Source organism: Capricornis sumatraensis, chromosome 7, assembly GCF_032405125.1.
Source record: "Capricornis sumatraensis isolate serow.1 chromosome 7, serow.2, whole genome shotgun sequence".
Lineage (NCBI taxonomy): Eukaryota > Metazoa > Chordata > Mammalia > Artiodactyla > Bovidae > Capricornis > Capricornis sumatraensis.
The window spans coordinates 52,360,739-52,377,537 of record NC_091075.1 but is presented as its reverse complement, the minus strand read 5'-3'; the positions used below and the strand labels follow the sequence as shown (position 1 = coordinate 52,377,537).

The following is a 16,799-nucleotide window of genomic DNA, read 5'->3' as shown; positions in this document are numbered from 1 at the left end:
CTTCAAATTATACCCACAACACTTTTTCTGATAGTATAAAGTGTAGGTTGTGACTAGAAAAAGTTTGAAAAACTGGGTTTGTTCTAATTCTTTTGGGAAGAGTTTAGTCAGGTAAGTCTAAAAATATACCATATTCAAAAGCACAGATTTCACCACTTCCACCAAATGCTTTCAGTACTTTTGAATTCTGACTGGCTATTTCTTCTAAGACTTGATAAAGTTCTTGCTAGTTCCATCAGGGTCCTGAAAAAGCTGTTCGTTACTCCAGTTTCCTTACCTCAGAATAATAATGGTGCTTTTCCTCAAAGATTGCTCTGAGGAGCAAACATGAATTCAATGATTTGAAACTTTAGAAGCATAAGGCAAACACAATCTATCATTTTTCTGCTCTTTGATCTTCTTTATAATACATCAATTCCATGAAAACAAAGACTTTTATTTTTCTTTGCATACTCAGTATCAGCTGATATTGGATGTGTTAAAGTAAATAAACTTTACTTAAATCAGTCTCTAACATCCTCATATTCCTCTTCAGTTTTTATAATGGAGAATGAAGTATTGCATTGTTGTTTAAAATAAAATGTTCAAATGCTAAAAGATATAAGGTGGTGGATTGCTCTGAGTCTATTTCGATTTGTCCATAGGCACCCCCCTAAAAGGTAAATTCCAGTAACTGAAAAGGAGAATGGTCAAGAGATCTGAGGTGGAGAATATTCGGGAGCAGGGGGTTAGTTAGGGCAGAGGGGAAGTTTGTGCAGGGACAGGAACCAACGGCAAAATGTTCAAAGATGGGAAAACAAACAAACAAACAAGCGAACACCAGAGGGATGATAATAGACATCTCATAGCTTGCTGCTGTTGGTTATTCTGATTCAGCTTTTAAGCACGCTAAAATCCTTGGGATTGTTAGTACTTTTTTGTTTTGATTTGTTATGTTTTCTAATCATAACAGTAAATAGCCATTGTTCCCCATTTGGAACAATCTAAAGGGGTGGTTCTCATTCCTTTTGGGCTACTTCCACAATAAGACAAATTTTTTACATAGCAACCAACAGCAGGGAGTAATGGAGGCATACAAACACAACTGAAATAAGGATTGCACAAGAAAATATTTAGCCTCACTGTATGAATGGCCTACTTGAATTTTTTCTGCTTTATTTTGCATCTTTCAGGTTGTAGTAGAAATTCACAAACTGATTTATATACCCGTTTGCAAAATTGTGCCTTAGAATGTTCTTTGTGACGGTATTCATAAACATCCCCTCCATATGGCTACACATTAGTTTATTCCAAAATTCTGGACATTTTTTTCTGTTTGCTTTTTTTTTTCTGTCTGTAACTTGTCTTTGAGTTGATGTGATTCAGTACAGATTTTTGTTTAAGTATACGTCTAAGGAAGTTTACTACTTTAGGATGAGAAAACATATTTCCAAGAAGCCAAAAGTGGTAAGAAGTTTTTGTTTTTTACCAGTTTCTTACACTGACTGGTCCTGTGCTCAAAACGAAAAGAGAGATTAATGATAATTAGGTTTTATTGAAGAATTTCACTATAGTCTCAGTGATATTTCTGAAAATGTCCTTTTTGCAAAATTAAATAAACAGCTAATAAAATAAACAACTTGAAATACAAGCTTTAGTGATTTACAAGTGTTAGTGAGCATTTCCTATCACTCTGTATATTTATGTTGTCCCAATATATATTTTTTTTCTTATAAGGGTTTTATATTGACAATAATTCACCAAAAAATTCTCAAGAATCTGGAATTCTTGGTCAGTAACTCAAAACTTGGGGAAAACTTTAATAGGGAAGATGGTATGATAAATATATTACAAAATTATCAAAGTTTATATATGGAACACTTATTTTAGGCACACAAACACATACAACATAACAAACAGAGACACAAATATACAGAGAGTTAGAGGAAACATACAGAGAATTCTTGACTTACTTAGAAAATTACAATTTGTATAACTAAAATTCAGCTACTTGCTTTCTCAAAAATATATAACATGCTGAATTCTCAGAAGTTGCTTGAACTTATGTTACCTGACATCAAGTAGAATAGTCTTCTGATAAATGAAAACTAAAAAAAATAGGTAGCTACATCTTCCTTCTGAATGTGACCACGGTGACTTCTGTGAATCTAACTCAAAGTTTCTAAATTTTCTTAAGAAATTTAACAACAACAAAGTCGTGAAAATTCTACAGATAATTTGGTCAATATTTCAAGATTAGGGGAAAAAACAATCCACTGGCAGTGCCTGTGGTAAGCACAAAATAAATCTCTCGAATTTGTCATAGAGAAAATACTTTTTATAAATGTTGCTCAAAGTCTTTGCATGTAACCTGTGGGAGGACACACAAACACACACAGTGGCATTTAGAAATACAGAATGCGCAAGAGACTCTATCCTTCACTTTAACAGAACTGTCTCCCTGGTCTGGAAAAGGCTTTGATTATGTAACACTTTAAAACTATTGAGTAATTTAGGATTTTATTCATAGTCATTATTTAATATATTATAGACAGAGACTTCATAGACTTAATTTTCCTTGGTTTATACAAAGCCAGAGTCTTAAAATCATTGTTGAAATACATTTTTACATTTTTTTTTTAAAGACTTCATTATTAAATTCTGCTAATTACCTCTCTGAGAATGTAGTTCCTGGTAACTGACACCCACTAATAGCACATTTCTTTATTAATACTGTTTCTTTTATAAGTTTATTTATTTCAATACTATTTTTCCTTAAATGAGAAAAGAAAAGAAAATCAAATGCACAACAAATGGAACAAGCAGTGATTGGCTGACACCCCACGGCCAAGGGCAGGCTCCAGCAGGTTTCGAAGTAGCAAGGTCATCAGAGTATGGTGCATAATGGAGCATCATATTTGAGTGGAATTCAGCCAAACACAGTAATGTATGGATGTAGACGCATCTGAAAGAAGGAAAATAAAAATTTATGCAGGTAAAAAAAAAAAAAAAACCTCTTATGAAGAAATTTCCCCAATGGCTTATGCCCAAAATTGGAATGTTGTGGTGGAGGTTTTGGAGAAGAGAATTTTTATCTGCAAATTATGTGTTTGTAAATAATAAATACATTCAGGAGGGAAAAAGTCAACTTGGATGAATCCTAGTTAGAAGCTGTAATAGTTTTAAGTTGTTGTTTATAAACAGCATTAGAGTTCAATACAAACATCACTAAATTCCTGAAAATAACCCTTTATCTGCCTTTAGAACATTAATTCACCAGAAGTGATAATTAAGATTAGTTTTAGTGGTTTCAGCTCAATTCTTCTTGGAATGCGATTTCTCCCACAACACTAATGCTAAATAAAGCACTGTGTAATGTTCTGAAACAGAGTCGCTGCTTTAGAAAAGATTCTAAGGGCTTTTAAAATAAATAAGATAGAAAAGCAAAGCTGACTCTCTATGTATGTGTATATATATATATACACACACATATATATGTGTGTGTATATATATATGCACAAAGATTCTATCTCTATAGAGTCATAAATGTAAATAAATGGATGATGAGCTTTGCTATAGCCTAGAATCTGGTTATATACAGTTTAAACATAAAACTCTAAACAATTATCATACTAAATTTTCTATATATAACCTGTACTACCATCCTCTTCTAGGAAAAGGAATGTTAAAATATCTGAAAGCATTGGTGATTATGATAAAGCAATGGTTTCGTTACATTTTATTTAGCTTTAAAAACAGTATGGGTTTTACTTTTGAAATTAATAAATTCACCAATTTGTATTTTACCAATAGGTTAAATTTAGAATAGAAAAAGCTAGATAGGTAAACTGCCTACCAACGAAGCAATTCAATTGAAAAATAATAAAATGGCACTTTCTTTAAAAAATTAGAGGAAAAAAATAGTCCACAGTTGTGTGTTAAGGACACTATTCAAGTAAAGTGCATCTGCAAAGTTGGCAAAATGAAAAACAGTGTAGAAGCCAAAGGAATCATCACTACTGATGGAAAAAGTAAAAGATCATCCCAATTAGAACGCATAGAAAGTTTTTTTCATAAACAACGTATGGAAAGCTTTATTCATTTCCATTCCAAATACACTTTTATTGAAGGTATACTAAATGCTATATAGGAGCTTATGTCTACTGTCATTGTTTTGCTAAAATGAAAAATCCTCTTAACTTGCTGAATATATGTTCTAAACCATGTTAAGTTATTTTAATGAATGTCATCAATTGCTATCTTATATAAGGGGGGGAAACTATGAATTTTTGTTAAAAATCTATAAAATTTGAATACAATTTCCCCAATAATTTTACAGATAAAAACTAGAACCCAAAGCAGAATTATATACTACTGTTACAAAACATCAATTTTGATAGCCAAATATATAGTTATATTTACATAAGAAAACCTCAGGAGATTTCTGTCACTATTGAAATACATACAGAAAAAGTTACAAAAATTTAATTTTTTTTCCTACTGGTAGAATGATTAAAAAAAAGAACCCTGGACTCTGCATTCCATGTGTTGTACTCCTGTCCACATTATAGCCCTGATAATCTTATGATCTCAGTCAAACTAACTTTCAAACTAAGCCTCAGTTTCTTCTACAAAGTGAGGAGATTGGTTTGGTTAATATCTTTTAATTGTAAAATGTGATATCTCTAGAAATTTTGACATTAAACATTTTATTATGATATATTTTATGTCAGTTTTATTTGTGTTTAAAGTTTGTCTTTTCTACATATCAGTGTATGAATATCACAGTAAATAAGAGCCTAATAGCACCATAGTTAGTTTACATGAACACGTGTGTGTGTGTCTGTATGGGTGTGTGTGAGAGAGCAAGAGAGAGACAGAGAGGAGTTATGATATGTATTTATCACAGGAGTATGCTTTTCCACATGAGATATGTACTTACTCAAAAGATAACAAGAAAGAATGTTTTTGTTACAGTTGTCCAGCTGCATGATTTACTTACAATTATTAAATTGATTTTGTGGTCTTCGGTCAAATTCATTAATTGACTTAGGAGAAGTTTGAGATAAGGTTCAAACGGTCATACCTGGACTTCAAAAAAACTATATATCCATTGCAGATCAAATCAGTGAATGACCCTTTCCTTGATTCACAGACATCCAGAAAGTCGAGAACTGTTTGGTAGATAGCTCCTGACTAAAGACACTGTCTAACTTTCATCAGTCACTAGCCTCTTGTCTATGATTTCTGGCCATATGTAACAGAAATCCCACCATATGCAGATTCATTCTGCCTCTTCAAAGTCTCCTTGGTCATAGATAGCAGAACCATATTGTAGAAGTAATGCTTATGGAGTTAAAGCAGAAAGCTGTGGTTGGCATCACCATGCAAATGCATTTCCACTATAATACATATGGTATAACATACATTCACAAATAAATCGATACTCAGTTTTCTTAGTGCTTAGAACTGTAATAGATGATGGCAAGTCATTTCTTGCTTCCAAAATCTAAGTAATTAAAAAATAATTTCTGCCATATCTTTACAAAGTATATCATGGATATATTGACCACAAATTGATCAATTAAAGGGAACATTATTCTGACGACATTCAGCAGTTCTTTTAGGCAAAGGAAACTGTCACTGCAGTTAATATGAATTTTTCTTGAGTATTTCAGGATCAGCTACAAGTAGGGTTTTAAGTTAATGTTTATTCAAGCTGTATCCTCTATCTGCTTGCCAAAAATAAAATACATTACCTTCCATTTACTAAATAAAATGAAATTTTTACTTGCCAGTACATTATCTAAATAACATCATGGCAAAGATAAGATCTACAGGAGTTGAAAATAATATGCAAAGTAGGGACTATAGTTTTATATTGTCTATTAATCTTTTGAAAATATATTATTTTTAAGACAATTGAAAAATACTTAACACATAGTAAAATGAATAGAAAACAGAATGCTTCTGCTTTCATTTTACAAATCAAAAGCACAGTTGAACTTCCAGGTCACAAAACTTTAACAACCACCAAGGCCAGATTTACCAAGTAAAGGAAGAATGAAATGAAAAGGTGGATACTTAATGCTGTCAACGATCCCCATTTTTCTCAATTAGACACATTATTTAGTTGAGAACAAGGGCTCTTGTTTGAATTGCAAAGGCCTGAATTATGAAAACCTGGGCTACGTCATCAAATGTGCGGATTTCTGAAATAATTCCAGTATCTCTGCAACACATTATCTCCCAGATTCTGTCCAGAAGTAACTATAGAAGATTGATTTGACTGTCTCTAGAACCCATGAAAACAAACAAAAAAGAGGAGGGGGCATTTTTTACAAACTTTCATTTCTACAAAGCTGTTTAACTCACTATAGCCTAACCATTAACAGAACTTAGGAGCAACACTTATTCTCATGAAGATAAAAACACTGGAATAGACATCATTTTCATTGTATCACAAATAAGGAACTATAATAAGGTAATTCAGGAAAATTATAAGTTAATAAAGGCTTTATGTCAGATAAAATCTATTTTTAATTAATCCTTACCATATGAAATTTAAAAATGTCAACTCTCAAGATGTTCTTTACATAAATTCAGCATTAAAGGGGAGAAATTATAAGAAAACTCTGAATTAAAAAAATTCAGGTTTAATCAAAGAAAATACATTTTGGTTATGTTTAAAAAGGCAATATCTTTTAAAAATAAATATAGAAAATCATCTATCTACAGCACAAACAAAAATGAGAACGAAAAAGATCTCATTATGCCAGATGTCAAAACAGAATGTAAATTTGTAAATGGATCCCTTGTCTCCTGACAGCAATACTGAGTAGATGAAGCATATCAATTACTATCACTAATTACATTAAGGGGAATGTATTTCATTTGCCTTTATTTCATTTTAGATCAGCTGTTTATTGTGGTTGAAATTTCATACATCTTTCAAGTGCTTAAGAACATATACGTTTTCCAAAGTTATTTTTGGCAAACTGCATGGCTTATTTGAACGGCTTTGTAGGTTTTCTCTTCTTATATATGGACTTCCTTGTTCAGTTAAGAGACTAACACCATACATTAGTTTATTTATAAGCATATCACTTTGCCTTTTAGACAGGATGCCACCACACTCTTGATATTGGCTGTTTTAAATATTCAAGAATATAGAGCTAACCCTATTTGATGAGTCAAATAAAGCTTAAGTGACAGAACAGAACATAGGAGATAGTTGTATAAAATATCTATAAATCTGCCACTTGATATGTCCACTCAAAAGTTTAAGATTACATAATTTAGAATGCAAATGTTAGTCAACCACAGGATACAAAGGTCTTTTAAGATGACAGTGAAGTACGTATTCTGCATAACGATCTTTTCACATGCTTTCTCTTAACAAATTATCATTTTCTAAAGAAATCTCTACAAATCTCTATTTGTGGGTTCTATAACTAATGTTATAAAAGTGCTGTTACTTTTAACTGGAATCTTCCTTGTTTATAAAACAGATAAGAGCACCAAAAACAAAATAGAAATCTGCCTCTAAGCCTAGGTAAAGCGATAACAAACATACTTTCCACTTGGCATATTTCAGTTTATAGGAAATAAGACTCACGTACTTGAAAAGACATCTTTTTTAAAGTCATTTAATTCAATGTAGTTCAGACCTGTGTTTTCTTGGATTGCTTTGGTAACTGGATATAAAAGCATACTGTCTATTTCTCCTTATCCAAATAGTTACAATAAAGGAATTCATCAAAAACATTTCTTTATAATGCTTATTTTTAAAATTATAGAAAACAATAAGAAATTAATATTTATCTCTTTTCTATACCTTTAATGAGCCCATCAATAACATCTTCAGTGAGGCTATAAAATAAACTTTTTACATTGTCTCAATTATTTTAAGATCACACATTCTATATGCAAAACATATTCAATAGAACACTCTTTATTGGATATTGCTTGACAGACATAAATATGTTTCCTGAAATGTTCTGGCGGTAAGAAATATGTAATGTTTTATTAGCAGAGTTGCTACAGCTTTAGATACAGACGTTTCCAAACAGTTTTAATTTGTTGTGTGTCAAATGTTGATGGGTGAGAAAAGTAAACTTTGTGAGTTATACACTCACACACACATTACACAAAACAAAACTTTCAAAAATAAATTATATATTTTCTGAAGTTCACCTCAGAATATACTTTGCTTTTTTTTCAGTTTCCACACTTCACTGAGAAAAAAACTGTGTCAAATATTCCATAAAACCTTTATAGTCTCAATATATCACAATGCATACCAAAATATTCTCACACACACTACATCAAACATGAACATTTTTGTTACTTGGTTTAAATAATACATGATTCATGCAATTTACTTTTGCTTATGAACTTTTCATACCAAATACATATACTACAAATGCCAACTGCATATCCTAATAAAAGCCTAATTGTATAGATACTGAAATATTAAAATGTAGTTTTTTATGGCATTTACATATCATTAAATATTTTTAAGTCAGCATTTTTGTCAGTCAGCATTTCAATATCTCAGACTTGGTACTTCATTTGCATGAATCAGCATCTGCTTATCTGTAAAATTCTGCATAATATATAATGTAGCTAAAACTATTTAGTGTCCAATTTGCATAGACAGCAGTAGTAACTTTAGAAATTTTGTCTTTGGATAAAATTATCCACTTAGTAGCACAAAAGAAAAGAATTTTAGGTTAAAACTAGCCATCCAAACAGTTCACACATATTTATCTGGAAACAAAAAACGTAGCATGAATTAGAATTGTCAAACACTAAGAGAAGCGTAAAATACCACTTACAGTGTTTTCTTCTGTAACTTAGTACACTCTGGTATAAGGTGCAAACTATAGTGGTGTACCTTTTGTAAATGTCTTCTACTAAATAAGTGGTATAAGAATTACACCAACATTAATTTCCTGCTATTAAAAATTTAACTAACAGCTTTAAGAGTGAAGACATGACTTTGCAGAAGATGCCCTGTCTTAGATATTTAAATATATGTGGGATGCATCTTACCTGTTTGCTGTATTTGTTATTGGTTTGACAGCTGTACTCAGAGCAGTGATCTGATCCAATTGAAATGTTGTCTCCTGCTCCCACAAACGTATTAGCTGGTGGTAGATCTTGTACGGCCTGGTGTTTTTTTCCTGCAGTTGGTGATTGAGGGTGAAGCTGGACAGTAGGCAAGGGGGAACTAGATTTGTAATGCCTGGCCAGGTCAGGACTGCCAGGCCCACCATTAACTGATCGGTATCGGCCCATGCTTGGGCTGTCTGACAGCTTCTCATTGACACTATCATACCTCTGTCCATTTGGTTTAGAAGCTTCTACAGTGACAATGCTGCTGTAGAGTGGCTGCTTAGATTTTTTGTTTTTCTTGTCCTTTTTAGGTTTTTTAGATTTGTCATGCTGTTGGGGTGTAAAAAAGTCTTCATGATCTTTTTTGCCGGCTTCATAGCCATTTTTATTTTTGGACCGGCAATATCTTGCCATCACTACAATTAAGATGATTAGAATCACAGTCATAATTCCAGCAACCACCCCAATGACAATACTGAGTCTCTGTTTGCTAATTTCATAGCTTGGGTCACCAGCTATATCCTGGGTGAGTGGGGTGTGCAAGCTTCTGGCTATTTGAGAGTCAATCACAGTTGCATTAGAAACACTTTCATTGACAAACACATGCACCAGAGTCGTGGTAGACTGGGAAGGCTGCCCACTGTCATTCACTTGCACCACCAACCTGTGCAAGCCATAATGCTTTTGGGTGAGTTTTCCCACTAAGGAAACCACACCACTGGTGGAATCAATCTCAAACAACTTGAAGGGATTCCCTCCCACAATGCTGTAGTTAAGGTCTGCATTGATGCCATCATCACTGTCTGTTGCCAACACTGTAGCTACTACTGTCCTGACGTTACTTGAAGGTGGCAGTAAAGTGTAGGAAATATTTCTGGGAAGGGTGACAGTGGGAGCATTGTCATTCTCATCCATCACAAAGAGAGAGACCGTGGCTGTTGCAGATCTGGGAGGATCTCCCCCATCCACAGCTTTGACTCTGAAAGTGTATGTGGTCTGATGTTCTCTGTCAAAAGACATCGTGGAGTAAATAGTCCCCGTGTCATTTTCAATGGAAAAAATGTTACTGTTCTCCTCTATGTATAGGCTCATCTCTGCATTGCGCCCCTTGTCAGCATCCATCACTGTGACCATTCCCACGGGGCTGTTGGGCTGTAAATTTTCTTTCACATAAAAGGTAAAGACGTCCTGCATGAACTTAGGGTCATTGTCATTCTTGTCAGCCACCTGAACAATCACTGTGGTGCTGCCCTGTAGCACGGGGATGCCTTTGTCTCTGGCGTTAACTTTAAACTCGTACCTGTCAGTCTGCTCGCGGTCCAGCACAGTATTGACGAGAATGTCCCCAGAATCGGGATCGATGGCAAAGATCCCCATCACGGAAGAGTCCAGCGAGTAGGCGATTTCAGCGTTTTTCCCACTGTCCGCGTCTGTAGCCAGCACCGTGGCTACCCTCTCTCCGGGGATGTTGTTCTCAGGAAAGTACACCTCCACCACTGACTGGCCAAAGACAGGCGGGTTGTCGTTGGTGTCTCCCACCTTGACAATCAGGGAGTTGTTGCTGGAGAGACTGGGGCTGCCAGAGTCCACCGCTACTATGACCACGTTGAACTCCCTGGTGGTCTCATAGTCCAAAGGGGCCGAGGTGTGCAGGAAGTACTTTTTCTTGTTCTGGTCGCCCTCTGTGTCACTGGCCGGCTTGAGCTGGAAAGGCACGTCGCCCACCACGGTGCAGGTGACCACTCCATTCTCGCCTTGGTCTCGGTCAGACACCTGCACCAGGGCGATGGGGGTGTCCACCAGAACGTCCTCGGCCACGTTGGCCACCCCATCCTTGAGTGGGATACGCCCGATCTTGCGGATTTCAATGGACGGCACATTGTCGTTCTCGTCCTTGATATTAAGGACCACCGTGGCTTTGTCTGTCTTGGGAGGCTGCCCGCGATCTCGGGCCATGACCGTGAAGCGCAGCTGGTTCACTTCCTCGCGGTCTATACGGTGCAGGACACTGAGCCAGCCGGACGTCTCGTCTAGGCGCAGCAGCCGCCGCACGGACTCGGTAGCAGCCCCGAACACGTACTCAATCTGCCCGTTGACCCCCACGTCCAGGTCGGCGGCACGCAGCTGAAGGATGGGGGTCCCCGGGGCGCTGTTCTCGGCCAGGTCAGCCTCATACACGCTCTTCTCGAAGCGGGGGCTGTTGTCGTTCACGTCGGTGATGAGCACCCGCAGGATGGCCTGAGAGGAGCGAGGCGGATCGCCACCGTCGCGCACCCTCAGGGTCAGCTCGTAGGAGTCGCGCTGTTCGCGGTCCAGCGCCCCCTTCACGATCAGTTGCGGCTGCTTTTCGCCATCCGGGGTGTCGGCCACCTGCAGTTCGAACACGCTGCTGCGTCCGCCGGGGCTGGTCCCGCCGCCGCCTTCTGGCGCGTCCAGCCTCCTCTTGGAGCCCCCGGGGCCGCCGCCGCTCCCGCCGTTCCCGCCGCCCCCGGGGTAGGGGGCGCTGTCGGCAGGCCCGGCGCGCCGGCCCTCGCCGCCGCCGCCGCCGCCCCCGGGCTCCTGTAGCAGCTCGTAGCGCTCAATGCCATTGCGGCCGAAGTCGCGGTCGGTTGCGGTGGGCAGCAGGTAGAGAGTGCCCACCGGCCGGTTCTCCTCCACCGTGAGCGTGAGCACGGGTGACGGGAAGGTGGGCGTGTTGTCGTTGATGTCGAGCACGATGACCCGACCCTCGAACAGGTCCACCCAGCTCTGCGAGGGCCCGATCACCGACACCTCGAAGTCCAAGAAGCACTCGTTCTCGTCGAAGATCATCTGACACTGGGGCAGTTTCTCGCGGTCGATGCGCCTCTCGCTCGTACTCAGCTCGCCGGTGAGATTGTCGATCTTCAGGTACTCTGAGCCCGACTCGAGGCTGAAAGTCACCTCACCGGAGCCGGTCACGATGCCCAAGTCCGAGGCGACGTTGCCGATGCGGACGTCTGCTGGGCCCTCCTCGGCCAGTCGGTACCGGAGGAGTTGCTTGGCGGCCGCTAGGCTGAGCGAAAGCGGCAAGAGGAGACAGCAGCCCAGACACCAGGCGCGCGCCCATCCCATGGTCCGCATCCTCAGCATCTTCTCCTGCTGCTGCTGCTACTGCTCCTTCTAATTACGGCCCCTTGGCGCCCCCCTCCTCTGGGGCCCGTGGCCTGCCCTCCTCCCAGTCCTCTCCCCTCTCCGGGAAGGGAAGAAGCAAGAGGGAACGTAGGGAGGGGGCAAGAGCAGCGTCCAGAGTCGGCCAGGGGGGACCAGCGATAGATCCTTCTTTTTGATTTTTTCCTCCTCTTGCTTCTTCCGAAAGTTATTGTTTCATAATTTATGCAATGGGTGCTAATCGCCCGCTAGCCAGCCGCCGTTCAGTCGCAGTACTCACAGTTCACGGGACACTGCGCGCCGCGGGCTCGGCGCCCCCCCAGAGTCATACCCGCAACCGGCAGAGGAACCCCGGCTCCCGTCACTGCTCAGTCGAATGGGGCTGGAACCGCTCCGGCAGGCGGGCGGTGGAGCCGGGAAGCGGCCGGGAGAGAGCCGGCAGCCTCCCCCGCCTGCCAACCCCGCTCGTCTTTGCTGCTACTCGAGTTGAGTCCAGTTCACGTTCCAGGCACTCACTCCAGACCCAGCTTCTGCTCCGACTGCCCAGGCAAACGTGAGTCGCTTCCTGCAAGAGGTGCTAGGGCCAGCAACAAGCCAGTCTCAACTCCGACTCCGATTAGGCAGCGGGGGAGCCAGTCAACAGATCGAGAATGAAAAATCCCGGCAGGTCGCTTCGGGCACCGTGCAGTGGACACGACTCGAGTCACACAGCGGTCGGCGTCCGGGTTCCCCCCGTGCGCGGAAAAGCAGCCCGAGCCATCTTCAGAGACGCCCTGAGTGTCGGTCCCGTCTCACCCAGAGAGCTCGGGTTTCTCTTTTCTCTTAACAACTCTGCGCAAGGTCATTAGTCTCGAAGCCGCCGCCTGAAACCGCAGCAGCCGTTCGCCCGTGGGGGTGAAGGCTGAGCCGTGCGCACCGCGCGGTGCCCAAGTTTGTGTTCGCAGCCGCAGAGTCCGTGCCTTTCCTCACCTGCATTCGGCCCGCATGTCAGAGCACTGGGATCTGCAGCGCTGTGCGCGATTCAGGGAGGAGATTGCAGCCTCTCTCTCTCCCCGCTCTCTCTCTCTCTCGATCCCTCCCCTCCCTCTCTCCTCCTCCTCTCTCCTCCCTCCTCCCGTTTCCCCTTTCCCCTTCTCCCACTCCTCTCTCCCTCACACTCCCTCTCCTTTTTCCCAGTCCCAAAGCAGGCAACTCGAGCTGAACTTGATCCCTTTGCAGTTCAAAGGTGAGCAAACCAGGCTTGGTGGGCAGGCGACGCTGGCCTGGCGAAAGACCCCAGCCGGGCTCCCCCAACGGCAATTAACAAAGATGCCCAATTCTGTCCGGATTTCCGAAGAAAAGCACAAGGCATGGGGTGGGGGGAGGTGGAGTCAGAGACAGCTGCCAAGAAGCTTAAAAAAAAAAAAAAAAAAAAACAACACACAGTTTGCCAAGGGGAGAAAAAGTGCCAGTCGGTTGTTGCCTCGGAAGTGCCCTGGCACGGCGGGTGAATTCCGCAGTTGTCTCGTCCCCTCTGGTGTCTGGGAGAGTCTAGTGCTAGCGCTCCCGCCGCCCCTTTGGCTGCCACGGCTCTAAGACACTGAATGGCAAGTGGGAAGCTCCAGCTCTCTAGCCGCGAGCCGGAAACCCGCAAGTTTGCCCAAACTGATGGTTGCTGCTGGGAGCTCTCTGCCTTGCTTGCGGCTCAAGCTTGTCCCTGACGCTACTGCGGCGGCGGTAGCAGTGGAGCCGTGGAAACTACACACTCTCAGAGAAGGAGGGAGGAGGACCGAGGGGGAGGGAGACAGGAGGGAGCACTAGCCAGCCGCCCCACTCCGGAAAACCCAGCTTCAGCTCCGGGGGCCACTCCAAGTGTGCGCGATCCTAACAAGTCCCCCTTAAGCCAAAGCTTGTCCCTCTCCCTCCCCAGCGAGTGCAGCCGCTGCCTTCTGGGGGAACTTGCTTTCCCTCCCTGGGGCTGGTAAATTTCCTTCTCGTTCTAGCTAATGCCGAGAGCGTGTGTGAGAGAGCAGAACATGTGTCAGCAAACGTTTCTCCTTCCCTTCTCAGAGTATGTTCTTCATCCCTGCCCCCCACCCACTGTCTCTGGTTCGCGAATTAGCTTCTTGGTTAAGGCTTGGTCAGCTGTGGCTTCGGGGACCCAGCGTGTGGCCAGGGAGCTACGCTGGTGTTCTGAGAAACCATGATGGGCTGCAGTCGTTAAGAGAGAACTGAGAACTCCTGAGAGAGTGGGAGAGCGATCCTTTTTTGGGAACGCAGAGTTAGGAGGGCTGGGGTTTGGGGAGGGGGAGGGTGCTCTGTCTTTGTTTAAATGCTTGGCATTCCTGTCGCCGTGCTTGCTTACGGGGTAGACCGTGTGTGCGCGCCTGGGGAATAAACACATGTTGGTAGCCTCGATATTATTTTCTGAGCAGAAATCTGCAGCTTTTAGTAACTGGCAAAGTGTAGCGTCACCTATCTGGATAAAAGGGAAATAAACTTTAATGTCAACTTTGTGTACCAAACTGTCCCTAGCTCCTTTTCTCTCCTCCTTTTGACTTTGTGCCACTAGAACGTAGATGGTGTTTCCCCACGCGAGGCTTCCCCAGTTTTTCAGACACTGCCACCGCAGCTCACCTTATCGGATTTCAAGTCTGGTCGCGTTTTCCGAACTATAGACATTTACTCTTCATTTATTTCAGCGGCAGTTAAACAAGGGGGCCTAGCCACGATTAGCGGGGGTTGAGGTGGGTAGGAAATACTTGGAGGAAATTCTAACCATCTCAAAAAAAAGAATTGGGGCTGCTACTAGGTTTTGGTTAGTCCTCAGCCGGTTTGCTCAATTTAAAGGCATTAAAGGTCCTCCACTTAAAGGAATATTTAAAGCGAAAAGAAGAAAAGAGAAATACGGCCAGAATGAGTACTCTGCCTTTACGATACCTATGTGGGGCGGAAGACAAACACCAATAAAGTCTTTGAGCAGACATAGCGCGCGGTTATTTAGGCGGGCGCAGCCAGCAGGAATGGGGGGGGAGAGGCGGCAGAGATTTCCAAGCATTCCCTATGGGGGATCGTAGAGGTGCGGAGGATGGAGCAATGGTGGTTTGTGCCAGGGAGCTGGCGAGTATTTTCCAGTCTGCTAAAACAGTAGCACTCTGGGGGTAGTGGCTCCTCCTCTGAGGCCAGGCCGGGAATCCGGCCTTTCCACCCGCCTCCTCACCCCCTGTCCCTCCACCTCCTACCCCTTTGCAGGCACCGGAGCCTCTCCGCTCTATATCTGCAGCATCAGCGAGAACTGCTCGGCGCGCAGACTCAGTGCTCACCGCCGCAGTCTAGAGCCGGGGGGCGGGGGCGAGCGCCGCAGCGCAGAAACGGCAGGCTAAGTGTCAATAAAGCCAAATTCCCGTTGTATTGAGCAAACTCTGGTTTATCAGAACGCTGCCTCCCTAAGATACCCAGTCCCGTTTTTTCCAGGGTCCAAGACGGAAGCCCGCGCATTCCAATACGCGGCAATATGGTGCAGTAAACTCAGTCCTCTCGCCGCCTTTCCTAAGATTTTGCAAACTTCGGGCAGCCGCGTAGGCAGAGACACTGTACACTCCTTGCCTCGCCAGACTGTAAACTTGAACAAACCCGTGCGCCCACCGCTCCGACGCGCCGTCTTTAAGCGCACACCAGCGTGGGGGCGAAAAGAGTAGGCGGCTTTTCCCTAGAGCGTTGAAATTTTCTTCCAGATGACCGGGAGGTGGGGTGGAGTGGGGAGGGGGGCGCGGCGTCCTTCACAGTGGAGTGGTTTCCTCATTGCGAGTCACCAGCCCGCCCTCCCCGCTCTCGTCCCTACCAACTCCGCCGCGCAGCCAAACCGGCGTGGGAAATGGGTCCGACGTGCCGGGCATGGAGAACAGCGTGGCCAGACTGCCGAGGCCTGGAAGCCTTCTGGCTTCTCCCTTCCCCCACGTTCCCCGGTTCCGACCTTTCCGCCAGAGCAGCCCAGGAGTGTTGGCAGACTTGCCAGGTCGTTCGTAGGGTTCCTGGGAAAAGGAACGGAATGGGCGGGGTAGGGTTGTGGGCGAGGTGAGGAGAGGCTTCCGAGCGCCCTTGCCGCGGTCGGAGCTCCCGTCCTCTTCCGCCCCCTGTCTAGGGACTGACACTCCAACTCCTGCCTCCAGCCGGCGCGAAGGATGAATGGAGGCGAGAAGCCGATTCCCCCACCCCCGCCCCATTTCCGCAGTCTCAGAGCCAGTGTCACAAGTGCTCAGCAATTTCATTAAATGCAACCGGGGGGCTAAATCCCCGGCGGTACGAGACCTCACCAAGGGAATATGATATCCGGGTTCGCTCCCACCCACAAACCCCGCCCGGCCCTTCAAACCCGGGGCTGCATTTATCTTCTCAACCTGAGAGGAAAGGGTTCAGAAGGAAATGGAATAGAAAGTGTAACCGGCTGCAATAAATTAAAGAGCCCGCTGCCGTTGCTGTTGCTTTGGCGTCCAGAATTAGAGAAAACGAGATCAGTGTCCTAAAACTCGCCTTGATCAGATACAACGTCATCCCTTGTATGAACCAAAGTATCTGAGAGAATGTTGAAAAAA

The 16,799-nt window shown here is 43.1% G+C and overlaps 1 protein-coding gene across 3 annotated transcripts in view; it reads right to left on the bottom strand.

Annotated features, from left to right (window-relative positions):
- The window catches only part of PCDH7 (protocadherin 7), a 463,025-nt gene extending 450,815 nt beyond the window's left edge, over nt 1-12,210 (bottom strand). For 2 of the 3 annotated variants that reach the window (XM_068975541.1, XM_068975542.1), the window contains exon 1: nt 9,037-12,210. In XM_068975541.1, the coding sequence (XP_068831642.1) occupies nt 9,037-12,210 (3,174 nt within the window). Of the gene's footprint in view, nt 1-2,908; nt 2,945-9,036 lie in introns of those variants that run through there. The other variant, XM_068975543.1, reaches the window with a different exon arrangement.
- Nucleotides 12,211-16,799: the final 4,589 nt, after the last annotated feature.